Source organism: Eriocheir sinensis, chromosome 13 (assembly GCF_024679095.1).
Source record: "Eriocheir sinensis breed Jianghai 21 chromosome 13, ASM2467909v1, whole genome shotgun sequence".
Lineage (NCBI taxonomy): Eukaryota > Metazoa > Arthropoda > Malacostraca > Decapoda > Varunidae > Eriocheir > Eriocheir sinensis.
In genome coordinates this window covers 10,808,912-10,836,836 of record NC_066521.1, presented here as the reverse complement: position 1 = coordinate 10,836,836, position 27,925 = coordinate 10,808,912, and the positions used below count along the sequence as shown (strand labels likewise).

General features: G+C 43.0%; 2 protein-coding genes across 2 annotated transcripts in view; both read left to right on the top strand.

Annotated features, from left to right (window-relative positions):
• Positions 1-2,763: 2,763 nt before the first annotated feature.
• Positions 2,764-10,677, top strand: LOC126997972 (techylectin-5B-like). The gene is made up of 5 exons (XM_050859234.1): positions 2,764-3,759; positions 6,032-6,160; positions 6,864-6,976; positions 7,619-7,783; positions 8,075-10,677. The coding sequence occupies exons 1-5, from the start codon at positions 3,070-3,072 to the stop codon at positions 8,418-8,420; spliced, it is 1,443 nt and encodes a 480-aa protein (XP_050715191.1). The 5' UTR covers positions 2,764-3,069; the 3' UTR covers positions 8,421-10,677.
• A 4,661-nt stretch (positions 10,678-15,338) lies between these two features.
• The window catches only part of LOC126997971 (clusterin-associated protein 1 homolog), a 16,741-nt gene continuing 4,154 nt past the window's right edge, over positions 15,339-27,925 (top strand). Inside the window, exons 1-7 of the mRNA XM_050859233.1 lie at positions 15,339-15,706; positions 19,123-19,322; positions 19,766-19,948; positions 22,402-22,491; positions 25,110-25,250; positions 25,825-25,901; positions 26,848-26,983. Coding sequence (XP_050715190.1) covers positions 15,685-15,706; positions 19,123-19,322; positions 19,766-19,948; positions 22,402-22,491; positions 25,110-25,250; positions 25,825-25,901; positions 26,848-26,983 — 849 coding nt within the window. The 5' untranslated portion in view covers positions 15,339-15,684. The remainder of the gene's footprint in view (positions 15,707-19,122; positions 19,323-19,765; positions 19,949-22,401; positions 22,492-25,109; positions 25,251-25,824; positions 25,902-26,847; positions 26,984-27,925) is intronic.

Below are 27,925 nucleotides of genomic sequence, written 5' to 3'. Positions count from 1 at the left end.
TCAATTACCTTGGATTTAAGGGACTTATATATAGTTGGATGCACGCCTTTTGTTAGACCTCCGGAGAGCGAAAAGGCATCAAGAATATTTACATTTTTCCCTGCATACCTAGAGGGATTGACAAGGTCAGTGTAAATGAGAACACACTGAACGTCACCATTTCTCAACAGAGGGGCATGACCCTGTCGCGGAACAAGAACGGGAGTTTTTTGTTCTTCATGTGTACCCAAGGAAGAAAACACAGCATAACCTAAGTTGGGGACAAAACCGAGAACCTGGGCCAGTCGCGTATCAAAGGAAACCTTAATAAATACAACTAGTGGATGATAACCATTGTAGCAGAACAAAGTTAAATGATCATTTGTTGGGCTAAATGCAAGAACCTCTCTAGAATACGCTAGTAAATGGTAGTTGTATCCATCGACCATCTCCTTTAACAATGTCGTTATTATACCGTTAACACACATCAGCAAATACCCAGTGTCATTATACAAGATATGAGCATTAATAGCCTCTGACAGTGTGCATCTTTCAATAGCTTCTGAATCTGGCGTTGGTCTTATACCACCTTCAAGATGTATACTACACTCTGGTTCACCCGGTTTAACAATGTAATACCGACGGGGAAGCAACACGTTCAGTAGACCGACTTCATATTCCACGTCCTTGTCTGATGTTAGAGTTTGTATATTATTAGTAAAGATAGTGCTGGAATTGGGGTAAATTTCCCCATCCGCAATGCTGGTAACATATATATGTGACTCCATTTAGAGTAAGCAAGACACTAGCAAAAATATAATAATTATTTCATTATATAGAGGTAGACATGACGAGATGCCAATTACATATTGAAGGTAAATCATACTAAACATCATTACATTGTTATTTATTGACATATTTTACATTTAGTGATGTACATAATTATTGGAAAATTGTGTGGAGCTATAGTTATTTAGGATCCGCGTCGACTACAGCACCGTCCCGTTTTCTTTTCCATTCGTCAGCCACAGCGTCGTCCTCTGTATCCACCAGTTTTCTCTTCCTGTTTCGCTCGGGAGACACAGATAGATTTAATTTTGTTTCAGGCTCATCGCAGGTCCACCATCTGTCCAGGATGACGCACGATATATTATGTAGTTGGAGTTCAGCCGCAGCCTCTTAAAGATGCGGTTGGTAGTCAGCTTTCCACAACACGTAAAGAATTCCAGCGCTTGCAATATTGTAGGGGAAGACGACACTTGTCATGTTGCTTTTAATCACCCATTCTACCAGTTTTGTGATGGACTCTTTAAACCAGCGGAGACGGTTATCATAACTGTCTTCCTTTACCCCACGAATGAAATTTTGATCTCTTGACGTCTGAAGATATCCTTGGTTTATAGGGTTATTTTCCAGTTCGCGGCCAGGAGCATATTGGGTTAGGATACACGCCACATAAGGACGATTTTCACACGGAGGATAGCGAATATGCAGACTACCGGGAATACCACGATCTTCCCAGCGACACCTGTTCAGTTGATAGATCGGGCTTCTTTCGCGGTAGAGATTACTGTGTGGGTATAATCCATGTAGGCGTCCAGTAAACCCCCTCTCTTCGTAGCAGGAACTGCAGTTGAGGGAAGAAACGATGATGGTCTTGTTGTTGCGGTAGATGTCATCGCCAGGAGAACCGTTTTTGTAGTTGAACACGTAGGCGTCCGACATGGCGTCCTTTATACAAGATAGTCAACATACTGAAGTGTTCATGTACAATTTTTCTATGCAGATATAATAATTTTTGTGGCGTCAGGAAGGTTTTTCGTCGCGACGCATGAAATAAGTCAGATTCGGCGAATTTTCGTCGCGACTTCCGGTCAAGCTCGAGCAAAAACTACTGAAGCTAGGAAGACGTGCTTGGTGGCAAACGAAAGCTCTAATAATAAAAATTAATAACCAGAAGAAAGAAAATTGGAAAGCACTAAATAAATAAAAGTTATAAGCAAAAAACTAGGACGTGTCCAAACAGCGACAAAAGGGCCGAAAAACAGGCTATTTTGTGACGGTTTGACGACAAACTTGGAATCGAGCTATCAAAAAATCCTTCAAGGTTGTCAAACTATATTGCCAAGAGGGGCTACATGCCAAATTACAGCCTTCTAGAGGCAAAAGCAATGGCACACTAGCCAAAAACGGCAAAGTGTCTGGAGTTCGTCAAAATCGCTCTCAAAAGGGTTTACATTTCGAGCTCTAGCGACGAAACTACTGGGAGTAGGGAAATGTTATGCATCATATTGGAAAGCACATTGGTAGGGCTAAATTATTTGTTAAATACGTTTTTTGAAATTCTAAAAAAATGAGTGGGTTTCAGGGTTGGGAACTCAAAAATAGTTTTTTTCAGTCGTCTTTTGCGAATCTATTCGATTGTTTACCCTTTTGAGTTGTTTTTTGAGGCCGGTCGCTTATCTCACAATATAGCCCTTTCATTTTGCCGTCGATTGATACCAAAAACATTTCTGTAGCCTTAGAAATAAGGGAGTTATGGCGATTCGCACTAAAGCGGTTGATTTTCCAAAATTCGCGGCTTAATGACAAGGGCGCCGCAAAATCAAGAGTTCGCCGTCCATTACTTGAGATGTCACTGCCTCATTGCATGCCTTCGCCTCACGCTGGTGGAATCTTACCTCTCCATTAGCTAGGCTTCCCCTCACTCCCTGCCTCACGCTTCCTCTACCCTCTCCCCTCCTCCTCGGTCACAGCACCACTCCCTGACCTTGACAGATTTGGCTTGGCATGTTCAGTCCCCTCAGCGCTGTCCTGCAGGCAAGACGAGCTTCGACCCTCGTCTCCACTCCCATAAATTCTCTTTGCCTTCCGGCGTCTGTCACAAGCTCCCTCTTTCCTTCCGCGGTTCTGGCCAAGCACCCTCTCCAATTAACCTATCAGACTTTAGAATATTTTTCCTTCTTCAAGTTTCAAAGCCATATACAGAATTACATCTAAAGTGGCAGTGACGTGAAAGTTATAAGGAAACTGTTGTCTCGCTGCGTGAGACAAGGGACGGAAGACAAAGGCGTGTCTCCTCCAGGCGGGATGCACCCAAGCGGCCACCCGCGACTCGTGGGTGTGGTGGCGGTGGTGATCCTGTGTGCTGGGTCGCCGCTGACCTCCGCCCTGCAGCCGTTCGACTACGTGTCCACGGAGCTGGACGACCCCTTGCAGCCCGTGTGGGACAGATTGGACGACTTGCCGCGCTTGGTAAGTGACACCGTCCAGAGTGGCCTCCGATCGCAGTTCTCGCTGTTCGCGATGCAGAACAACAGGAAGCTTGACACGAAGCTGCAGCAGGCCGTGAATAACAGCCTGATTGCTGCCACCTCAGCCCTCAACACCAGCCTCGTTCAAGCGTTCCAAGAATCTATAGGGCAAGAAATCTCGGAGATGGTGAGGAAGATTGAAGGTCACATTGACAATAAGGTGGGCGGACTGGAAACGAGTTTGAAGGCATATATCGACGAGAAGCTCTCTAACGCTGCAGCCCCCGGGGCGGGCGGCGGTGGCGGAAACACAGGCTTGCAGAGCGGCGCCTCCCTGTCTGAAACACTGCAGGCCAACACCGCAACCCTAGAAAACATCAACACCCACGTGCTTAAGATCAACGAAAAGATTGGCGGCGGCTCGGAGAGTGAGGACTCGTGCGTCACACTGGTGGACAAGGTGTCGGAACTGATGGCCGCTTCAGCAGATGGGGGCGGAGGGGTCTGCAGCGGCCTGGACCGGCAGGTGTGTGTGTGTCTGTGTGTGTGTAGTAGTAATAGTAGTTGTAGTAGTGGAAGTAGATAGTTGTAGTATAAGTGGTGTAGAAGTAGTATAGTCTGTTTTTGTTTTATTTTGCCTGTGTCAATAACTGTAGCCTAGCTGGTGATCGTACAAACAATGGTAGTGAAATTATTTAAGGCACTGGTAATGATATTAAAGGTAAAACAATATCGTGATGATGGTGGTGTAAGGTTGTGGTGGTGGTGACTCGAAATGCTGGAAGGGATAGAGATAGTGGACAGTTGGTGATGAGGCGAGGTTGTAGAGAAGGGAGAGGTAGTGATAGTGATGGCGATGATGGTGGCTCAAGGTGATGGTGGTGGAATCATGATGATACTGATGCTGTATAGTGGTAGTGATGCTATTGGAGCGAGGAAGTGATTGTGATGATGCTGAGATTGTGTAGTGATAGAGGCGGTGGTGATGATGCTTAACACAGTGGAGTTGTGGTGGTGAAAGTGGTATGTGCGAGGTAGTGGTGGTGATGCTGGTAATTGTGTAGTGATGATGGTGGTGGTGGTGGTGGACGGCAGAGCGAAGAGCTGAGTGTTGCGACGAGCCGGACAGTTCCGCGTATTTCCACGAATAACCTTCGCAACAGTGGCATCGTTGTTCACACCCGTCCCTTGACATTTGGGCGTGTGGTGTAAGGCTGGGTGTCGGTTTCCTAATGTTGTGGTCAGTGGCGTGTGTTTTCTTTCTTTCTTAAGGCAATATTAAAAGAAAACAATGTAGTAGCAGGACTAGCATGAGCAATAACGATAGAAGCCGCAGTAAAAGTACCTATCATCAGTATCAAGTGTTGTAGTATTATAGTAATGGTAGTAGTATATATTAGTTGTCGAGGTTATAACGAGAGAGAGAGAGAGAGAGAGAGAGAGAGAGAGAGAGAGAGAGAGAGGAAGTGGTGGAAATATGGGGCCTAGTACGATGAAGAATAGCCTTGTTTCCCCTCGTACGATGAAGAATAGCCTTGTTTCCCCTCGTACGATGAAGAATAGCCTTGTTTCCTCTCGTACGATGAAAAATAGCCTTGTTTCCCCTCGTACGATGAAGAATAGCCTTGTTTCCTCTCGTACGATGAAGAATAGCCTTGTTTCCTCTCGTACGATGAAGAATAGCCTTGTTTCCTCTCGTACGATGAAGAATAGCCTTGTTTCCTCTCGTACGATGAAGAATAGCCTTGTTTCCCCTCTTACGATGAAGAATAGCCTTGTTTCCCCTCGTACGATGAAGAATAGCCTTGTTTCCCCTCGTACGATGAAGAATAGCCTTGTTTCCTCTCGTACGATGAAGAATAGCCTTGTTTCCCCTCGTACGATGAAGAATAGCCTTGTTTCCCCTCGTACGATGAAGAATAGCCTTGTTTCCCCTCGTACGATGAAGAATAGCCTTGTTTCCCCTCGTACGATGAAGAATAGCCTTGTTTCCCCTCGTACGATGAAGAATAGCCTTGTTTCCCCTCTTACGATGAAAAATAGCCTTGTTTCCCCTCGTACGATGAAGAATAGCCTTGTTTCCCCTCTTACGATGAAGAATAGCCTTGTTTCCCCTCGTACGATGAAAAATAGCCTTGTTTCCTCTCGTATGATGAAGAATAGCCTTGTTTTCCCTCGTACGATGAAGAATAGCCTTGTTTCCTCTCGTATGATGAAGAATAGCCTTGTTTTCCCTCGTACGATGAAGAATAGCCTTGTTTCCCGTCGTACGATGAAGAATAGCCTTGTTTCCCCTCTTACGATGAAGAATAGCCTTTTCTTCCATTTTACGACGAAGACATTTTTTTCCTTCTTTCACGATGAAGACATTTTTTCCTTTTTTCACGGTGACATTTTTTCCTTCTTTCACGATGAAGACATTTTTTCCTTCTTTCATGGTGAAGACATTTTATTCCTTCTCACGATGAAAAAAAAATTCCTTCTTTCACGATGAAGACTTTTTTTCTATCTCAATGAATTTTTTCCCCTTTTTTCACGAAGACATTTTTTCTTCTTTCACGATGAAGTTGATAATTTTTTCCTGCTGTATATATATGCGTATGTGTATATATGTGTGTGTGTGTGTGTGTGTGTGTGTGTGTGTGTGTGTGTGTGTGTTTTCTTTATTTTTCACTATCAAGGATTGAAATTATGGGGATAAACATAAATTAATAAAAAAAAAACTATCCCAACAAAGTGTTCCTCCTTAGACAGAAAATATCAAAGAAAATAACATCAATGTTTCCCTCCTGCGCCAGACGGTCACGGCCCTCACTCAGCTCACCCAGGCCTCCACCTTCCTGCCGCGGGACTGCTCCGACAAACACTGGCAACAGCCCGAGGACCCCAGCGGCGTGTACCAGACCTTCCCGACAATGGACCCCAAGGTAGAGAGAGAGAGAGAGAGAGAGAGAGAGAGAGAGAGAGAGAGAGAGAGAGAGAGAGAGAGAGAACTTTATGTCCAAAATAATGGTATAGAAGACTTTTTTTTCAAATACCCCAATTCCCCTTCCCTCCAGGCCCCGCATCCCCTTTCTAGAACATTCCCTTCACGTTCCTTCCATTCCCCATGTAGTCCATCATACCACAAGACAATATAATGGTATAGAGGACTCCTTTATGCAAGACTCCCCAAACCTCTACTCTCTCCAGCTCCTGTATGTCCTTACTTGAGTATTAACCCACGTTCCCTCCTTTTCCCATGCAGTCCATCATAAACCATGACCTCAATTCTCTTAAACTCTCCGCTCTCCCCCATACAGGCCATCACACAGTTATTCATCCAACCACCCGCATCATCAGTATGCACCAGCAGCCATTGATTAATATTATAGTCCGCAACACGTTAAGAGGCCTTTCCCAACTCCTCCTATCTCTCCATGTTATATCCATCGTTCTCACCATGCCCCTTTGCACATGCACTTATGAGCTTTGTCTTTAGAACTTTCTGAGGCGTCAAGTTTCTGAAGCGTATAAATATTTACCAAAAGCACTCCTTCCCACACTCATCCTTCCTCTGATAGGTGTATATCTCCACTCTCAATTGTTTCGTTCTCATTATTTGTTGTCCTTCACCCACACACCCCACAGGCTCCGGTCAACACCTACTGCGACATGGGACAGCCCGGCGCCAAGGAAACAGGAGGGTGGACGGTCATCCTGAGGCGGCGCAACTCCACCTGGGGTTTGGTTAATTTCAACAGGTGAGTGGCAGGAAGGAGGTCGAAGGTATAACAGGGAAGAGGTGAAAGGTTTGAACCCCTAAGAAGTATCAGAGGAGATCGAAGGTTTGAACCTTGAAGAATTATTATGTATGGAGAAGATCAAAGGAAGATCATGTATGCAGATCAAAGATGTTTCATGGATAAGATCGAATGTTTGAAGGCCATAAGAATGAGCAAATATCCACGGTTTTAACCTCTGAGAAGAAGCGAGGAGGCAATCAAGATTTGAGCCTCATGAAAAATATAGTAGGGAGGTGAAACACCCTTAAAAGAGGCATGGGGGAAAAAAAAGTCTACAACACCCTTAAATATGCTTTTATTTTAATCAACCCAGTGTTGTCGGGGCTTTTAAGCAGGTGGGAAGGTAAGGTGGCCGGGTCAGGTAACCTCTGGAAACCTTCGCCTTTAGCTCCTTCAGGCGTTCTCACGGTTAGTGTTGTCCTGACAGTGTAGTCTATTATACTTCTTTCCGCATTTTGTAAACACAGGAAAGAGAGAGAGAAAAAGTAAGTTGAGTTGGACCACGTTACAGCTGAGAGAGAGAGAGAGAGAGAGAGAGAGAGAGAGAGAGAGAGAGAGAGAGAGGTTGAGTTGCATCATGTTTCAGTCTCACCGTTTCAGAACCTGGGATGAGTACCGCGATGGCTTCGGGAACCCGGGGGAGAGTGAGTGGTGGTTCGGTTTGGCGCCGCTGCACGCCCTCACCTACCGCCAGCCCTACGAGGTGGATCTCCTACTCCACGACATCGAGCGGGGTACCTTCCGTGCCAACTACAACTCCTTCAGGTAACGCTGGGAACACACGCAGCGTAAAGATGTGCAGGAATGTGGAGAGAGAGAGTGTAGGAGGAGGGTGGGGGGGGTCACGAATACAAAAGGATCCTTCAGCCTTATTAAGAACAAACGACCCCATTCCACTCCAACCAAGGCCTCATTTGCATCTCCGCCATCCGCTCTCTGAAATAAGTATAATATTCTCCCTCTTATTAGTGTCTTACAAGCTCCCCCCTTACCCCCTATCACCCATGCCACCTACTTCTCCCATCCCTCTCACGCAAGACCTCATCTCTCCTTCAGGGTTGAGGACGAGGCACATAATTTCACACTTAACCTGAACGGCTTCGCGGGAAATCTGTCCCACGACGCTCTCATCGCTAAGCACCACGGCTCGTCCTTCTCCACGTGGGACAGGGACAACGATGTGTGGCATAGCGGGAGTTGTGCCCAGGTCAACGGTGGCGGCTGGTGGTTCAACGCTTGCCACTACACCACACTCACGGCACCCTTCCCGACCTCCAATAACCGTTCCGCCCGAACCATCCGCTGGCTTGAGAACGACGATTGGCTGGTGCTGGATGACGTCACCATGAAGATACGGCCTATCAACTACGATCAGAGGTTCAATGCACATCACTTGGGGTGAAGACTGTGTTTGTAGCTTGTTCATAGCGTGTGTGAGGTAGCGTTACCAGATTGTCGATCAGTTTCAGACCCAAAACTACCGTAAACTCACACATAAAATGATATTCAATTTAGTTTATTGTTAAAACCGTTGATAATATATTACCTATTTTGGCAATAGCTATGGGACCAGAAAATACAATGTAGTTAGCACGATAATCTGGTGACGATGGTGTGAGGATGGTCGGTCTGGCCCAGTCAGTGCGCTTAACGAGAAATGATATTGCTCTCTTTAAAAACTTAAGATACGGTCTCCTTGACGCACCGCCTCCCCAGTAACCCCGAGACGTCAAGTGCTCGGCACGTGGCTTGTTTATGGGGTTTGAAAGTCCTAGTCTGTCCTTATGTTTGTCTGTTCGTCTGTCTATATCTGTATATCCTGTTCCTTTTCAGTAAGAGGAAGTGAGGGAGGTTCTTCGCGTGGCTAACCATTGTTACTGGATTGGTTGTTTATTGTCTCAAAAAAGATATGACAAATGAAAAAGGAGATGCGTGACATTCCATACCCCCTACCAGAAGTTATATAGCTGTGGTTTTGAGAGGGTTGGTATACTTTTAGGTATGCATTCAAATATTCCTTGAGTGTGACGAGACGGATTGCTGTATGTTTTAGTTTTTCGAAATTCTATTGATTTTCAGAACATTTATTCGACTGCTTCGGGAAATAGATTTTGAACATCGGACGTGGGAAAATGTAGTATTGTTTACCTCACGGCTCACACGAGTTCAGTGTGTGTGTGTGTGTGTGTGTGTGTGTGTGGAGGCACTGAAGGACAAGGAGGGCACAGTGGGGCCCCACACTCCCTCGTCTGGCACTCCTGACACGACGCACATGGCCCAGGATAGCCCTTCCCCTCTCATACCCACTCTGTGCCTCTCTTTTACTCTCACTCCAAATACGTTTCTGCTCGCCTTCTCGCCCTCCCCCCCCCCCTCTCTCTCTCTCTCTCTCTCTCTCTCTCTCTCTCTCTCTCTCTCTCTCTCTTCCTTGCGCAACAAATCCTACGAAGAAAGGCTTTCTACCCTTAACATGTTCTCTCTTGAGAAACGTCGCCTCCGAGGAAAACTGATCGAATGTTTTAAAATACTTAATGGTTTCACGAATGTAGACAGATCAACATTGTTTATGATCGATGACACTTTGCGCACGAGGAACAATGGCGTAAAACTCAGATGTAGACAAGTAAATTCAGACTGCACCAAATTTTTCTTCACCAACGTTGTAGTGCGAGAATGGAATAAGCTCCCATCATCAGTGGTCCAGTGTAACACGATTGACTCCTTCAAAAATAAGCTCGACCGTCACTTCCTTCAACTTAATATCAACTAGAGTAGAAATGCAACGTTTTGGAGTCTTCTGATTAATGTAAAATCACTTAGGTTTAAGGACAGACCACCAAGTCTGGACCATGGGGTCTGTGTGGTCTGATTTTCTATGTAAATCTCTCTCTCTCTCTCTCTCTCTCTCTCTCTCTCTCTCTCTCTCTCTCTCTCTCTCTCTCTCTAAATTAGGTGTTCAGCGTAGAGCAATCAATTAAGATGATTCCTTCATTACGAAACAAACCCTACGAGGAAAGGCTGTCACATCTAAACCTGATTTCTCTTGAAAAACGCCGCCTAAGAGGAAAACTGATCGAGTGCTTTAAACTACTTAACGGTTTTACCATCATGGATCCGACCAAGTTGTTTGTGATGGATGATTCGACGCGAACGAGAAATAATGGCGCTAAACTTAAATGTAGACAAATTCATTCAGATTGCACAAAATTCTTCTTCACTAATTAATGCTGTCGTTCGAGATTGTAACAGGTTACCACCATCAGTGGCACAGTGTAACTCGATTGCATCGTTTAAGAATAATCTTGACCGCTATCTTCTCCATCTCAATGTTCACTAGGTCAGTTTCAACGTCATGGTGGCCGCATAACAACTGTCACTTAGGTTTAGGACAGGCCACCTAGTTTCGGCCTTAGAGGCTGTGTGGTCTGGTTATCTATGTAAATCTATGTAATTCCTCTCTCTCTCTCTCTCTCTCTCTCTCTCTCTCTCTCTCTCTCTCTCTCTCTCTCTCTTCAGTATTTTTCAGGAGTGCAGCAATGGCTAATATATCTTGACTATTATTGACAAAATGTATAAAGACAAGTTATTTATGATCTTTCTCACTTACGGAAAAAAGCAAATATATTAATTTACTACAATAAAATGTTTAGTGATCTATATTTTGTTGACATTTTGATGTAATTCTGTTTAGTCTGACCCGTTCACAGGAGAATTTCAATAAACACAACATATAGCTACGACGTAAAGGTGGTTTCACACGATAACTTTTTTTTTTTTCTTTGCTCCTTTTTTATGGTATTGACCCCCACCCACCACACACACCAGGCAGTGGGGCAGGCAGTAGTAGTCCACCACCACACACACGCACGGCAGTCACTCACAGCGCACACCACACAGGAGGAGGAGGGAGAGGGGAGAGGGGCAGCGTTCAACACAAAGTTCTACACTTGGTTTAGGTTCCTGACAGTGTACAGCAACTTTCAAGGGCACAGAACAGTTCAGGCAGCACACAGGGCGGCAGTACACGCACACGGATGCACACACACACATGCACGAGCAGAGCAACACTCTCAAGCCAGACACGCGTCTTCTCCCCTACTCTCAACTCTCCACCAGCTCCCCCCACCCCCTGCTCCAGCACTCAGCACCTCCCGGCGGTCCCGCGGCAGCCCCAGCCCTCCTCTCTCTCTCTTGTCCCAGGTAGAGTCATCACACATGCTTTAACATTTGCATCATCATGCTACACATCACATTACACATACATCACACATACAGCACATTCGTAACACTATATTTGAGTGAAACATTTTCAAACTTTCATGACCGCGGAATAGTTGAAGAGCGAGGTTGAGAAAATACACTATAGCTGCGCTTGGCCTCGGTGCTCACCTCCGTCTCACTGGCCCATGGCTGGTGGGCGAGGTGTTTATTATTATTATTATTATTATTATTATTATTATTATTATTATTATTATCAGTTTCTCTTACCTACAAATTCCTTCCTCGCGTGACCATTGCCTGCAGGGAGGGACGCTGCCTCCTGAACGTCGTAAACCTACTAATATACTTGTCACAGGCTACGTTGCTAACGCTGCATCAACGCCAAGGCACCTCCCCAGCAAACCATCACCGTCGGGGGTCGGCAGAAAGGCGGCCATCGTCGGCAAAATTTGTGACGTCAAATCGACGGAGGGCCTCCCTACTCCAACAACTTTAATGATCATCTGCAGCGACATGCTGCCAATGCGTGTGCTCTTCAAATCTTATAGGTTTGCAAAAGACCTTGTTTATGATTGTTGCTTAATGGTATATGCGATGGATAATGAATCTATCTTTCCATAAACTGGAATTCGTTTCGTTGCTTGCAGTAAACATGCCGATGGAGAGAAAATTAGTGCAAACTTGCAGGGGGACACTGATTCCATTACTTGCCGTGCTGCTGCTCTCTTGTGTTAACACACACACGCACACACACACACTCTAGGATGTATAGCTAGTGCAATAAATGTAGCCTACTGTGCAATTCCAGGGAACTGAGAAAATAACTCATCAATGATTATAGTTCAATAACACTGAATTTAATTGAACATTGAAATGCTTATTGTTGATTAAAAAATAATACAACAAAATACTTAGGCTATGTAAACATATTTAATTTTGCTTGAGGGTCAAAATGGGTTCAGAGAATATTGTAGAAAAATGTCTTCATCATATTATGATGACAGCCTACCCATGTAAAAAAAAATTTTTTTTAAATATTTATCCCCTAGTATCACTAGGGGAAACGGGCCCTTGTCCTAAGATGGCCCGGTAAGAGTGCAAAAATGCTCCCTCCCTGCGCGGGGGAGCACGGGCTAAGCGAAGAGTGTGCAGCATTATACATTACGATATTAAATAAAGAGGGACTTATAGCTCTACTTACGTAAAGGAGTTTCTAGCTGAAGACCCATCACATGAGCAAATGTACTTAACATCACTTTAAAATAGTATAACTTTCCCCGCGTGTTAAAATCTCAGAAACGAGTAATAATAATGGAAACCGGTAGGCTACCAGAGTGATGCCTAGTAAATATATCTAGTTTTAGTTTTAAGTTAAAACATTATTTATGGTTAAAACTTTTAACCATATAGTGAGATCGAGTTGGGTGTGAATCTGGAGTTTTACCAAGACGTATGGCATACCAGAAGTAACATTAGTTATTTTTATCCAAAGTCTTGTAACAACACGTCCTGCAGTCCGTGAGACTGTAATAACCATTACAAGTCTAAAGTCCTGCGGGAGATATCACATCCAATAATATTGGCCACATGGGCGAGTAGGGCGACAGCTTCCCTCACTGGCTACGATCGATGTCCGGAACTCCAATGGGGGGCTTCGTGGTGCAGTGGTTAGCACACTCGACTCACAACCGAGAGGGCCCGGGCTCGATTCCCGGGCGGAGTGGAAAAATTTGGGCGGTTTTTCCGATACCTTACGCCCCTGTCCACCCAGCAGTGAATGGGTACCAGGTATTAATTGGGGGTTGTGTCCCGTCTCCTGGAATCTGTTCCCTTCTCCTATGATTCCTTCCCCTTCTGTCTCTCTCCGGCATATGACCACAGATGTTGCGCCGACTAAACGAAACTTTTGGACCTCTAATGACAGTGAGTTGAACGATTGTTTCAGCCCTTGTAGCATTATCTCTCTCGCAATGATCTCCATAGACATTACAAAGGGAGGGCAGTTATAGCAAAACACACACACTGCATATCTGGCATAAACCTGCTGACCAACTGTAGTGCGGCGACTTACCTCATGGTCGAGCCTCCCATAACTCACTCTGCGAGTGGGGAACCTCTTTGGCCGACTGGTTAAGAGGTATTCTCAGTCACTTCCACCTCCCATATCAACTATTTCCAAAGGCTAATGGAGAGATCAGTCGGACTCTATTGAATGTTTCTTGGTTCATGGCACGCCTGTAGTAGTAGTAGTAGTAGTAGTAATAGTAGTAGTAGTAGTAGTAAACAATAATGATAATGATATAATTTTAATAAGAGTAACAACATTAATTAAGTATAGTTAACAAATAAGAAAGAAGCAAGAATCAATAATCATAAGCCCCTCCGAGGTATAGCCATTGACTAATTTCATAGTAAATTTTAAGATTATTGAGTAAATGGTGTGTGTGTAGCGTGTATGTAATTTAGTATGAAAAGTAAGAAAGTGAGAAAGCCATTCGTGAATTTTTGAACTCTTCTTTTTGTTGTTGAGAAACATTAGCTAGGGAAACGTCCAGATACTGTCCGAAGGCATTGTTCTGAGAGTGGTCAGGAAATGTCAAAGGGCATTATCGCGTGGGTCGTAACCGGTTGTCAATCATGTCCAAAGAGTGCCAGGGGTCTGTCAGGGGTCAGTAGGTCGTATAATCGGGTTGTCAGTCCATGCCCAAAGAGTGGCAGGGGTCTGTCAGGGGTCAGTAGGTCGTATAATCAGGTTGTCAGTCCATGTCCAAAGAGTGCCAGGGGTGTGTCAGGGGTCAGTAGGTCGTGGGTCGTCAGGAGTTGTCAGTCCCTGTGTTTTTTTTAGTCTGGCTGAGCCTCTGTCTCCCCAGAAGTCTCAGTCATAACTTTGGTATTGGCTATTGGTCTGAATGAGCCGCGTTCTCCCCAGATGAGACACCCTTACCAACACACAGCACCGTTTTTTATGTGTTTATAGTTGTTGACAGTCTGCCCTGCTGGGGGGATTTCTTCTTCCCCGCGCGGCAGTTCCTCTTGAAGGGGTCAGTCATTACAGTTATCACTTATCTGGTGATTTATACCGGTGACCTAAACTGATATAAGAGTCACGGTTCGTCTGGCTACTTCTTAGGAAGGTCAGCACGTCTTGCGGGAAGTAGAGAGATACCCAATTCTTTCAAGGAGGAGACCCAACAACGGGGCTGAGGGTGTCGGAAAAAGCCCACCTTTCCACCCCCATAGGTCTCGATCACCCATACGCTCCAGGCACCCCGCCGAAGCGCAAGGCCGAGACACTACCACGGGACCACGGGAGCCTCCAATTGTAAAAAAGGTAAATATCTGTGCAAGTTTTAATAAGGAGTGGCTCTCCCATCTCGCTGGTCGCGGGTTCGATCCCCGGCGCCGGAAAATCTTTCCTTGTCTGGATTAATTTATCGTGTTTCGTTACACGCTGAGGTCGTGTGGGAGTATATAAAAGAGTAAATTCTGGCATTTCACTGGTGGCAAAGCGGTGGGCATCCCCTCCTGTGATTCTGTACTGTCACCCCGAGTGGGTAACAGGTAGAGTGATGGCCCATGCTCTCCGAAGTTCATAGAAAATGGGAACTCAACACACAGAAATTAATCTACATAGGAATGGGGAGCCGTGTTGTGCGGCGACTTGCCTGATGGGGGAGCCTTCCATAACTCACTCTGCGAGGCGGGTACCTCTTTGGTCGACTGGTTAAATTAAGGAATGGCTTTCCCGTCTCGCTGGTCGCGGGTTCGATCCCCGGCGCCGGCAAAACCTTTCCTTGTCTGGATTAATTTCTCGTGTGTTTCGTTACACGCGGTGGTCGTGTTGGAACGTAGTTAAGAGAAAAATTCTGGCATATCACGACGATCGATGGTTTCCTTCCAAGAAGACTGACTTTGCACAACTCTTCTCAGCGGACTTGCAGAGAATTTATAAACTTTGCATCCCCTCTCCGGCCTGTTACTACAGCCGCAACCCAGGCAGCAAGGCATTGCTACATTAAAAAGCAGCCGTGTCCGCTCCAAAAATAGGAACAATTATGTTTTTGATACTTCAGTTCAAAGTTGGCGCGGTGCTCGAGGGGCCAATAATGGCGCCCAGCAGGCCGCCTGTCGGTAGTCTCTCTATCAAGGGACTCCAGCTGTCACCCGTCACCCCTCCCTCCCCCACATCGTGACAGCGCTGAGTCGAGGTCCTCTGCCTCTCTTATATATTTTGTAACACATGACGCGAATCAACCCAGGAGGATACAGCAAGGCCAGACACTAAGGCTCATACTCCAGATACATGGTACAGGACCCTAGCCAGCCTCCAACGGGCACCGCACCTCGCCGAGACACCCTCCATGGCCTGCCCAGCCCCCTAACACACAGGAAGGCGCCGCGTGGACTGCTGTGGGTGCCTCGTCAGCCTCTCCACACACGGCAGGATGTCCTTCAGGGAAATGAGAAGTAAGAGTCCTGGGGTCCCCGTGGCTGTGTGGGGCAGGCCGGGGCCGGGCAGTCTTGCAGACTTGGGGGGGGGGGGGGGTGATGGCAGGGTCAGGTCACACCACAGATGAAAGGTGGGATTGGCTGTGTCTGGGAAGTCAGCCTTCCAGCTTGTAAATACTTTACCTGCGGTATTTCTATACAAATGGCATGAGTATACAAAAGTGTGCCTTGGATATTGTTTAGCAGACTGCAGCGGTCTATTTCAGCAGATTCGTACAATTAATTTACGGGTAAACTATGATGCTTTTTCACAAATTTTAAATATGTTTTCATTGGCAAACAGGAAACAGCTAAGAAAATGCTAGAGTGAATTGGTGATAGCTCCCTATTTTGGCAGCAAAAAGTTACTGCCCTTAATGGTGACAGGTTATGACCTTTAGCAGTGATAGGTTAGCATACTGTGGCAGTGAGTTGCTATTTTAGCAGTGATGGGCAATTTTCTGCTAGGTTTGCGTGGGGTTCTGTTACTTTGTTGACAGATCCAGGAGTCGAGGAGGCTGAATCACATAAGCAGCATTGTTGACAATTCATCCTAACAGCAGGTCTTCACAGCAATTTCTTAAAACAAAAAACAAAAAAATCACTTTAGTGCTTTCAAAGCTGTTTTCCTTTCGGCGAAAAAACATCGGTAAATATGGAGAGTCACTATGCCCCTCCAATATTGCCCCAACGAGAATAATAACCTGTGCAAAATCTCACCTACTGTTGTACTTCTCTAGTTTAACTGGCGCAACATAATTTTTCTTTTGCCCCCAACCTGTTTAACCCCTTCACTCCAGCGACGCCGACGTCGGCGTCCGACGGCGTCGCCGTTAGTCCTCTTCTAAACCTCTTAATCCTCTTCCATTTCCTCTTAATCCTCTCCTCTTCTAAACCTCTTAAGAAGAAATGGAAGAGGATTAAGAGGAATTTAGAGGAGGATTGAGAGGAATTTAGAGGAGTATTGAGAGGTTTAGAAGAGGATTAATCCTCTTTCATTTCCTCTTGACCCTTTCCATACTGTGACACCGACTTCTGCATCATGGATGGATAGGGTTAAGCAACTCTGTGGTGCAGTGGTTAGCATACCTAGCTATGAATCCACGGGCCCGTGTTCAAATCACAGTCCAGGCAGTTGTCGTGCAGTTCACCTAGCTGTTCATCATCCCTTTCAGGCGTGTCGATAAATGGGGACCTTGGGAAGGTAAACTGTAGTAACCTGCTTGCCACTCTGGTCCTGTGTCCCAAGGTAGTGAGTGGGTCCTTCCCACCACAGGCTCAAGGCATGTTCACTGAGGCCATGTGCAGCTATTGCATATGCCCCAACTTTACCTTATACCAAACCTGTTTATGAGAATAGCATGCATGGAGCAGCTGCATCACTCATTTATTGGTTGTCATATATATCATGTAGAAGAAAAAAAATAATGCTTTTTTTCCTGCATGAACGAAAATATTAAGAGGGCGTGTTATAACATAGCCTAAAGAAATAGTGTGTTGTCATTCTATAGCCATATGATGAGCATTGTTTTTGTCCCCATAGGTGGGTTACAAATATGTACCATGTAGATATATAGACTTGCCTTTAGTAACCCTAAAGTGTGTTCTTGCCTGATATTCCTTAGAATCACCTAATGAGGTAAAATAAAGACAAAGTTGGGGACATATACTGTGGCTGCATGACCTTGGTGCTCATTTCACATCACTGACTAGTGGTGGGTGTAATTAATTACAAATAATTGATTACAGGGATTACAAGGTAATCGAGTATAATTCCCAGTAATCGATTACCATAGGATTACTTGATGATTATTAAAAGTCATGAGTTTGTTGATTCCATTTTGATTTTTGTTAATGAAAATTTGAGCCTATTTTTTTTTTTTTTTTTTTCCTAGGTGTTTTTCTTTATAGTTTTATATTTGGTTAAGAGAGAGAGAGAGAGAGAGAGAGAGAGAGAGAGAGAGAGAGAGAGAGAGAGAGAGAGAGAGAGAGAGAGTACACAAACCATAACATTATACTCTGCCAATATGCCACTGTATAATCAATTTTAAGGTGAAAGTAATTGATTATTAATCAATTACTGTCTACAAAAGTAATTGAAATAATAGATAACTGAAAAAATCGAGTATTGCCCATCACTATCACTGACCCTTGAGCCTGTGGTGACTGGTGAGTAAAACCCTAGGTCACAGAGGAAGTGTGACATCTGGGTTACAACAGTTTATCTTTCCATAGGCTTCCCTAGGTACTACCCATTTATATACAACCATCCCGAAAGGGATGATGAAAAGCTGGGTAAACTGGGAAACTCCTAACCAAATTGGAATTTAAGCAAGGGTCTAGTTAGGCATGTTCACCAGTACAAAATGGTGGTGCTAAAGAGGCCTAGGTTCTTAAATGAGTGAGACTATGTTACTGACCTTTGTGCTCTTAGGCAATTGGGGCATGTTAAGATTTTAATGTAGTCATATTTTCCATGATCATCCAGCTTCTAGTGTCATGTAGCACTTTACTGTATCATTTCTGCTGCTGTTGCATCCTCTTATGTGTCTTATTTTTTCATTTAATGTTTTTCTGCATGTATCCCAGTTTTGTGAATGGCCCCATGCCCTCACTGTTTTAGGCAGCTTTATTATAAATACTATTCTGAATAAATATTTTTACCATAAGTTCCTAAGGATTTTAACGTTTAGTAAACATCCAGCATATAAGTTCTCACCAGTAGAATGGCACTGTCCACTTTTTTTTTTTCTTTTTTTTTTATGTTCTACCTGTGGCACCAGTAGGCTTTCTTGGTGGGGCCTGATGGTTGGCCTCTGCTTGTTATGGCACAAGCAAGTTCGTGTTTATAGTGGTGTCATCTTGCCACCTACCGATGAGATCATCATTCCCAGGCTCAACATGGAGCACAAGGCAGGAAGCAATCCTGTACAAAGGCCTTCCTGCTAAACATTCATTTTATACAATGCATATATGAAGAAGAATAAGAGGTAGCTGGTTGAGTGAGTTTTGCTTAATGTTATCAGAGGACTGTGATTGTTATCTTGGGGGAAAAATGTCATAAATTTTCATCCATGCATAAGTACGGTACAGTCACCTACTAGGATCATAACCCCTTGACTGTGGATTTCCTACAAGAAGACATCACCAAGCTACAGAAATGGAACAAAAAGTGGCTGCTACAATTCAATTAAGAAAAATGTAGTCATGCACCTTGGGAGGGGATATCTAGCATACCAATAACACATGGGAAACACTCCACTATCAACCAAAGAGGAAGAGAAAAACTTGAGAGCATATGTTACCAGGCTACCAGTGAAAGCCAAATCCGTGCCATTTGTAGTGGATGGGTTAATTGAGGTGAGGCAGTGGTCTTCACAGCTCCCTTGTTTCAGACTTAGTGGAGCACCTGCGTTCTCTGGGCTTTCCTCGCCTGGTGTCCCTGGAAAACTTCACCGCACCCAACTTCCAGCTCGTAAATGAGGTTTTGGCATGGTTGTCATCGTGTGTTGACGGCAGCCACGCCTCACTGCCCTCCAGCATTGACACGGAGCAGCAGCGGGTCACCCTCATTAACACAGCTGCTGTATTTTTTGTGAGGAAATATCTCTTTGCTGTATAGTGGAATGCTTCAGTTGCTGTTGTGTTTGATTTTGTATTACATATTCTATATTTGTATTTTTTTCACACTTTATAGCTCTAAGTTTTACTCTCCTGTTACTTCTGTGGTTCAAAAACCTCTATTATGCTCTTCATGTCATAGAAAGGAAAAATTGGGACTAGTAAAGCTATTTGTTTAATTCCTCTCACGGCAAAAGACATTAGCCTTAATATATTAAATGGCCTGTTTCATCGTGTAATCTTCATTTGTAGTATTATATTAAAAAAAAAATGAAACTCTCATACAATTCTTTATGACAACTCCAATGCTCAGTGATGATGGTAATGATTTTGATATTCATTGATACACACCACTGTTGTGTAATTTATGATGGGTTCTCTTTTTTGCATTTTTCTGAGTTTTCAAACATATTTCAGTACCAGACACTGGGAATACAGCTGAACACAAAGAAGTTATATGGAGCTGACAGACTGGCAGCAAGAGAGCTACTGAAGATCACAACAGTGGTGTACCAAGCCATCCAATCCATGCCCACCACTGAGGGTGACGAGATGCATCCCTCACCCTCCCACCACCCATACCCTCAGGTCTCAGTAAAGGTGGGAAAAACAAATAAAGAATTCTAAACTCAAGTTATTTAGGTGTGATTGATCACATTTGAATATCTTGTAATTATGAAATACTGAGGGGTTCTGTTTAGTAATGAAGCAAAAATGATGTTCTATTACAGAAGTATTTAAATGAGTTGAAGTCATGCTTAAAATCATCATCATCATCATCATTTCGTTTAACGTCTGTTTTCACTCTTCCTGAGCGGTTGGACGTTTTATGGCTCTCCTCCATTTTACTTTGTCTTCTGTCTGGTGTTCATCCAATCCCATCAATGCCAAGTCTTCCTGTATACACCTTCTCCACGTTTTCCTAGGTCTACCAACTGGTCTCCTTCCTTCTACCTTCAATCTCTCCACAGCTCCCAGCACTGTATCCTCCCCTGCTTTCTTTACATGTGCAAACCATCAGAGTCTTTCCTTTCTGAGGAGAACTTCCAGGTCCTCTACTCCACATCTGTTAGCTACATCTGCACTGGACACTGTCTTGCCACCTGTTCCCCGCCATGTACCTCAGCATTCTGCGATCACTTGCTCTCAATACCTCCATCAATTTTCTGGTTAGAGCCCATGTTTCTACTCTATACAACATCACTGATCTAATACATGTTTGGTACACCCCTGCTCTGCTCTTTAGAGGGATTCTATGATTCATGAGCAGACTAGCCACCTCCCTCCACTTTAACCACGCTGCCGTCACTCTCGCTCTCACTGTCCTCTCCACTCCTGCCTCACAGTCCAGAACATCTCCCAGATAACAGAAATGTTCTACCGTACCTCATCCAGCTTTCCTCCATTCACCTCTAATTCATCCCTCTCAGTTTCTTGTCCTTGCTGTCTCCTTACACAAGCAGGGCATATAAAATTCTGCACTCTTACATTTCCGAGGCCTGAACATCTAAGGTGGCACCACTGTCTGCAACATGTGCACAAGACAGAATTAACACTTATTCCCTTCCCACACCATCCACATGGATATTTTCCTGATTTAATCTTTTCTCTTGCTTCTTTTCCAGTCACCATATACTTTTTTCTTTTTTTTTTTCATATTAATTTTCAAACCTCTCTCCTCCATTCCTTCCTTCCATTTATTAAACTTTTCTTTCACTTCTTCTGCTGTCTGCATTTACTACCAAGTCATCTGCATACAACACCTCCCATGGTGCCTCTCCTCTTGCTTCCTTTGTTGCCTCCTCCATTGCTGTTATAAACCCCCACTCCAATTTCGAACCATCTGATGTTCCCACTACTGTTTTCATTCTTGATTTTGTACCTCCATATAGTCCCATCACCAATTCAACCAATCTTTCTGGTACTCTTTACCTTCTCAATGCCCATCTTATAATTTCCCTTGGTACTCTGTCAAATGTTTTCTCTAGATCTACAAAAAAACATGATACAATCTCCTCTTCTCCACAAACCTTTCCTGAAGCCCTCTCATAGTATATATTGCTTCAGTTGTTGATCTCCCAGGGCAAAAGCCAAACTGACATATATCAATTCTCATTATGCTTCGCAGCCTCTTCTCCATGACTTTTTCATATACCTTCATGCCATGCTCCAGTAACCTTATCCCCCTATAGTTACCACATTTCAAAGCATCTCCTTTCCCTTCAAAAAACAGTAAGATTTATCAATAGAGGAAACTGCTTAACCCCTTCAACATGAGTACGCGTATACTGCGTCCATGCGTACCCCGTACCATATCCGAGGACGCACACACTGCGTCCTGGCTCGCTTTAGCCAACATACGAGTTATTTTATCTCTATATTTATGCTTACATCTCAAAATTATCAATAAATTTATGTTTCTTTATGTGCACCATTTAATTATGCATGTTTTCATATATAATACATGATGATAATGTTGAGTTTATGGCTGAAAACTTGTTATATTCAATAGGAACATTTTAAATTTGGCATGCAGCGATCCCGGATATGGTGCGGCGCGCTGTTTTGGCCCGGCCGTAGTGAGTCTCTTTATGTGCACCATTTAATTCTGCATGTTTTCATATATAATACATGATGATTATGTTGAGTTTATGGCTGAAAACTTGTTATATTCAATAGCGACATTTGAAATTTGGCACGCGCGGCGATCCCGGATATGGCGCAGGGCGCTGTTTTGGCCCGGCCGTAGTGAAGGGGTTAACGTTTAATTCCAATCATCCAGCACCATACATGGATACATTATGTTTTAGTCTGTGACATATGTCATAAATTAATCCTGAAGTTCTTCCCTCTGTGGCAGTGCAATAGGTCTTACATATTACGCTGACACAATATACTCTTGCCTAGGAGTAAAAGCAAAAAAGATTTTATTACCCTTCACATGATCCCAAAGTGTATATTGTTCTTACAGTTAGCTTTCTCCTCATGTTGCCAGTGGTATAGTCAGTTAATTTCTCTCACCCACCTGATCCTAAAGTGTATGCTGCTTCCAGGAGCTGCAGGAGACTCGTCAGCTGGCATCTTCTGTCATCCACAGGGCAGCCAACCTTTGTGACAGTCTTCAGCATGAGGTGGAGAACAAGGTAGGTGTTCATGTGTTTTCCTGTTGTGTTATCACATATCCCAGTTACAATGTTATGTTACTGAAACTTGTATTATATTTTCAAAATCTGATTTGTGATGGTCCATTTCAGTATATTTCATCAACAAATTAACAGCTGATAATGATACTTGCTATGTACATATCCTAATACCTAGTACTGATGGATGGTTTAATTTAATATTGTGTTGTCATTGCGCTGCTGGACTTATTTGAAAGTGTTCTTCTTTTCCAGCCTCACACAACACAAGGTAAAGGCACCTGGGAGGATACTTACAGGGTCATGATTACTAGCACTGTGCACATCTTGCTCCCAGCAGTATTTCTTAATGTCACATTAAAATGGCAGTTAACAGAGGTCATGCTTATATATATATATATATAGATATATATATATATATATATATATATATATATATATATATATATATATATATATATATATATATATATATATATATATATATATATATATATATATTATTTTACAACAGTTATGTTTTTAACCCTTAGAAGGCGCCAGTACTTGAAGAGTAGCTCCCCCCAAAATGAATCTTCTGTATGTATAGTCACTGCCGACCTTAGGACTGTAGCATAAATATAGTTGCGCTGCAAAATGGATGTTTTATCGTCTATATGTAGATTCTACTGCAGTGTGGAAGTGTTTTTATATTTCTACCATGCAAAACTGAAGGATTATAATTGTATTTTAGTCACATTTTTAAAAGGTATATGGAGTCACACACAGACAAAGCTGTGTCCAAGTCCTGATCTAGAATGTGTTGTATTTCTTCATCAGTGATGTTCCTCTGTGAATGGAACTTGATTGTGTCTACAAACTCCAAATATGAAATTGAAATATGATAATTAGATTAGAGTAGACACAAAAAGTACTGTATCCCCTCTGGTAGCTGGGAGCAGACTGAGACATTGCTTTAAGGGAGGCGACTACGGGGTATTTTTTGACGAATATATTTAAAATCGGACGAGTACATGTTTTTCGCTCAGCGTGGCCAGGAAACCCTACATTACCATGTGGTGAGGTTTGTTTTCGTAAAATTAAAACCCCTTCCCCCTGGGGGGGCTTTTGCGTCATAGTTGGACATGCGCGTCATAAGACGCTCATGTCAAATATTCGGTATCATTCGTATATACGTAAAAATTGCATTAGAATATTTTATTTCTTCGTAAATTTTGTCATCTGTCATCCTCTCTTCTTCGTGCGGAGAGGCAGGGGAGGAAGAGAGGTGCCACCGCGCCAGTGCCAAGTGAGACACAGACGGGAAGAGTATATCGTACTTTTCTCTCCTCTCCAGCCAAAAAAACATCCTTACAAATGACGTACACGCGCAAGGCAACCAGAAAAAGAGTCACCAACATCAAGAGGGCTTATGGAGTGGCCAAACCTCAGAAAACAAGCAAGAGAGTTGCGTAGAAACAAGGTACTCCTGCGAGGCACTCCCGCGGTACTCGCGCTACACGGGAGTGCCACGGGACCAGATGCCTGATCATTCTCCAGTAAGTCAACAAGATATACACAATAATATGTGAAAATTTCATGCCAATCAAATAAATGAAAATGGCAAGACAGGAATGAAATGTAAAAATATCTTTAGGAGCCAATATCTCGAAAATTAGTTTTTTAAACTTAAAATAATTTCACAAAATCGGTAAAAAGTCTGATCGACTTTTGTTAGGTATCAGTTAAAACTACAACTAAAGGGCAATTTTTTGTTGGAAATAGATTTCCAATAATTTCAAAAGAAAACGGGACACAGGGAGGAGAAAATAATAATTGACAAAAGATTGTCATTTTTTTTCTTCGAAGACAAAACAAAAAATCAAAAAGTTACTTCCAACAAAATGTAGGTAGGTAAACAAAGTTTCTATGGTATTTTTTCTCAAACCGATTAACTGAAAAATAAAGCTTGTGAAACAAAAAAACAAAAAATATGCTTTGTTTGAGTCTCACCTAAACTTCACCCGAATTTGATGAAATTCACAGAATAACATACCTTTACAGTAACAAACAACATACTAAGGTTTCAAAGCTATTGGACGTACCATATGCGCAGGAGGACCTCCCGTAGTCGCCCCCCTTAAGTGTATACGACATATATTCGTGACTATTTCTCATAACCACATGCACAAAAAAGTTGCCACATCATTTTTCAGGGTCCAAAGTATTCAAACTACCGGCTATGTATAGTCTTTGCTTTGAAAAACAGGGAGTTCTTTTTCGAGAAGCGTCTATATATAGTCACTCCGCAACTTTTGACTGAATTTTGGACCATCTGCATATCATTCCACCGCCATCTAAGGGTTAAAGTGACCTTAATATACACATGATTTTGCAATTGCATGTGGCCAGCACAAGTTATAATGTTAACAGTTGTGTAACTCACCAGCCTTGCATTTTCTTACCACCTTCATTACACCTTGAATCACCTACCTCTACTTCCTTTGGTGTAAATGTTTATTCCTGGGTTGGAAAATTGAAAGATATTCATTTAAATTATTTTAATGATGTCACTGGTGATAATGAGGAGGCAGAAGAAGCTCAGATAAATATATTTGTTTTCTGATTTTTTGTTTTGTCAGGTGGAGCGGACCAGTGCAGTGAAGCAGGCGATTGACCTTGATAAAGCTGAATCATGCATTACATCCTCCTTGCACTCCGTGGCTGCTCTTGTGGCTCAGATGACAGAGGATACTGAGCACCTGTCCTTGAAACAGAAGGAGGTGAGTACATGACCTGGCTTTGTCTAGGTAATTTCAGAGTAGCCCTAGCTTTTTAATGGGTGACACGTCTCTCACACATTAGCATCGCTGAAGTTTTAATTATTATTTATTTATTTATTGACCTTTGCACTAAAATTATTGTGTGAGTAAAACCCTCAAATAGAATTAGATGCCTGCAGGGTGTTATTCTTTCCAGATAGTCACTTGTTAATACCTCAAAGTGTCATTATTTTCTTAATCTTCAAAGTTAAATACTTGCTTGTGCTGTTCCCTAATATTCAAAGATGGCATTTCATGAATATGCTACTACATGCTCCAGTTGGTTACCTATCATTGCTTCTAGTTATTTATTTTACTTTCTAGTGTTAATTGACTTCTTTTTAGATTTCTAATTCTATACCATTCTATATAAGAATTAAACATGTGATGGGTATGGTGCTGCAAAATTTTAACATAAGAAGTGATTTAGGTTGTACTGTTATTGAGAGATAATAATGACCAGCAAGGCTCTTTTTCCCTCAACATTTAATTTTATTTTATGTTTGCCTGTCCTTCACTGATTAATGTTTTGCAGCTTGATGAGAGGATACAGCAGAAAAAGGAATCCCTGGTCAGGAGGCACAAGAGACTGGATGTTTTGAAGAAGATGAGGTATGTTTCTGTTTGTTTTCTAGTGTATGATTGAACAATATTTATGAATAATCACAAGAAAGTCAAAGGTTTCTTTATTAATTGAAACTGAAATTATGGTATAGATTATATATTGAGATGGGAGACTATGTGAAGTGATTTACCTAACAAAGAGATACAGAGGATGGATAAAGAGATAAATGTTGAATGTTTAGAATCACTCCACCATTTGTTAGATAACTTGAGGTACTCGAATACAATTATAGTCATCATCATCATCATCAGCCTGTATCTTTCCACCGCAAGAGACAGGCCACCCCCAAGCATCTCCAATCCCTTCTTTCCTGTGTCTCTGGGTTCCAATTTCGGTGTCAATGTAACGTAAACTTTTGAATTGCATCACACCATCTGCTGAATGGTCTCCCTGTCGGTCTTTTTATATCAGTTGTTGCACAGTCTGCCACTCTTTCTGTCTGTCTGTTGTCCTTTCTCCTAAATATGTGTTCTGACCATTGTCATTTCTTGATTTTGATTCCCTTTATTTCATGCTATTATAATATAGCAAATGTATGTGTACAGCGATTCTGCAAAGAAAATGAAAACCATATTTGAGTGAAGTCATAGCTGAAAGTATATAACAACAGAAAATGGGATATGTTAGCTTATTTGTATGCATGATTTGAATTACTAATCATGTCACAAAAACAACGCCACTGGAAAATTGAGCTGAGGTATATGAAGAAGCTATTTGTCAAAATGAAGAATGGTTATCATCTTTTTAGACAGTTGCATATTTTTATTGATTAACTATATTCAGTTTTATTTATTTACTTGTATATTTATCATGAATGCTAGCTGGCAAACTTTCCCTACCATAGTAAAAAGTTAAGGGTATGAGAGCAAGACAAGCAAATTGAGGATGGTTCAGCTGTATTGCAATGGTTCATAATCCAATGTTGTGCCACAGACCAGCCTGGCAGCATGACTTCCAGAGGGAGGAGGAGGAGCTCAAGGATGTGTGGCAGGAGTATGTCACCAAACACATCTACCTGTCATACCTGGAGAACCAGCTGCAGCCCTCGCCACCTTCATCCCCTTCCCAGGTGATTCCTCCATTTCTTTACACACGTAGGGTAGGGTAGACAATTTATACACACCTATCCACACTTACTCATATCAGGAAGAAGAAAGCTGTTAAACTGACCTCTGGTCTGGCCACTCATTCTGTTTTCTTTTGTAGGAGCAGTGTTTAATGGGCTTTTTTGTTTATTATGCTTTTGCCAGTGAAAAAATGTAAAACCTGTAAAAAAAATTAGCTTTTTCCTAATGTGAACTCATTGGAAGTGTGCGTAGTCATTGGCAAACATTCCTTACTAATCAGCTGTCATGTACAGGCTTTATAAAGATAATATACAGTACCCTCTCGAGTTTTGCGCTCGCTTTGTTCCGAAGGTATAGCGCTAAACTCAAGGATCGCGGAACTTGAGGTATTGAAAACACTGAAAAAGCGCTTATTTGTTCTGACCTGTGGAATTTTTTTTTTTTTTTTTTTTTTTTTTTTCATGGCATCGGTGGACTATCCTTCTGGGCCTAATGGTCAGCCCCAAGGAAGTCATGGCGCAGGCAAGTATTTATAGTGGCGCCATTATAATTGGCTCATACAGACCCCAGGAGCTCACTTTTTTTTCCTCCTTTGCACCCTTGTTAGCTCAAAATACGTACCTTGGAAAAAGGAAGAAAACAGGAAGAGAGAACGGGTCGTTTTAAAGCCACAGATGAAGCCTTACGATTGGCTGAGCTCTGAAAACACGCTTGTGATTCGCTGGGAGTCCGATGACGTCATCACCGGCACTCACTCAATCAGCGGCCTCACTACCTTATGGCGGTGTCACACTGGCTGTTTTCCTCTAACCATTGTGGCTACTGGCAACACCCGTATGCCCATCCGAGAGCGAGTTGTCGGTTGTCCGTAAGCTGGTGTCACACTGGGCCTTTTTCTTCCAACCACATTGGCAGCAGCTTGGGCAACCGGCAACTTTTCCGGG

Excerpts from the sequence above, each read along its gene's own strand:
- LOC126997972 (XM_050859234.1), top strand. The coding sequence starts at position 3,070 with ATGCACCCAAGCGGCCACCCGCGACTCGTGGGTGTGGTGGCGGTGGTG. Across the intron at positions 6,161-6,863 it reads TCCCGACAATGGACCCCAAG|GCTCCGGTCAACACCTACTG; the intron begins GTAGAGAGAGAG and ends CACACCCCACAG. Across the intron at positions 6,977-7,618 it reads GGTTTGGTTAATTTCAACAG|AACCTGGGATGAGTACCGCG; the intron begins GTGAGTGGCAGG and ends TCACCGTTTCAG.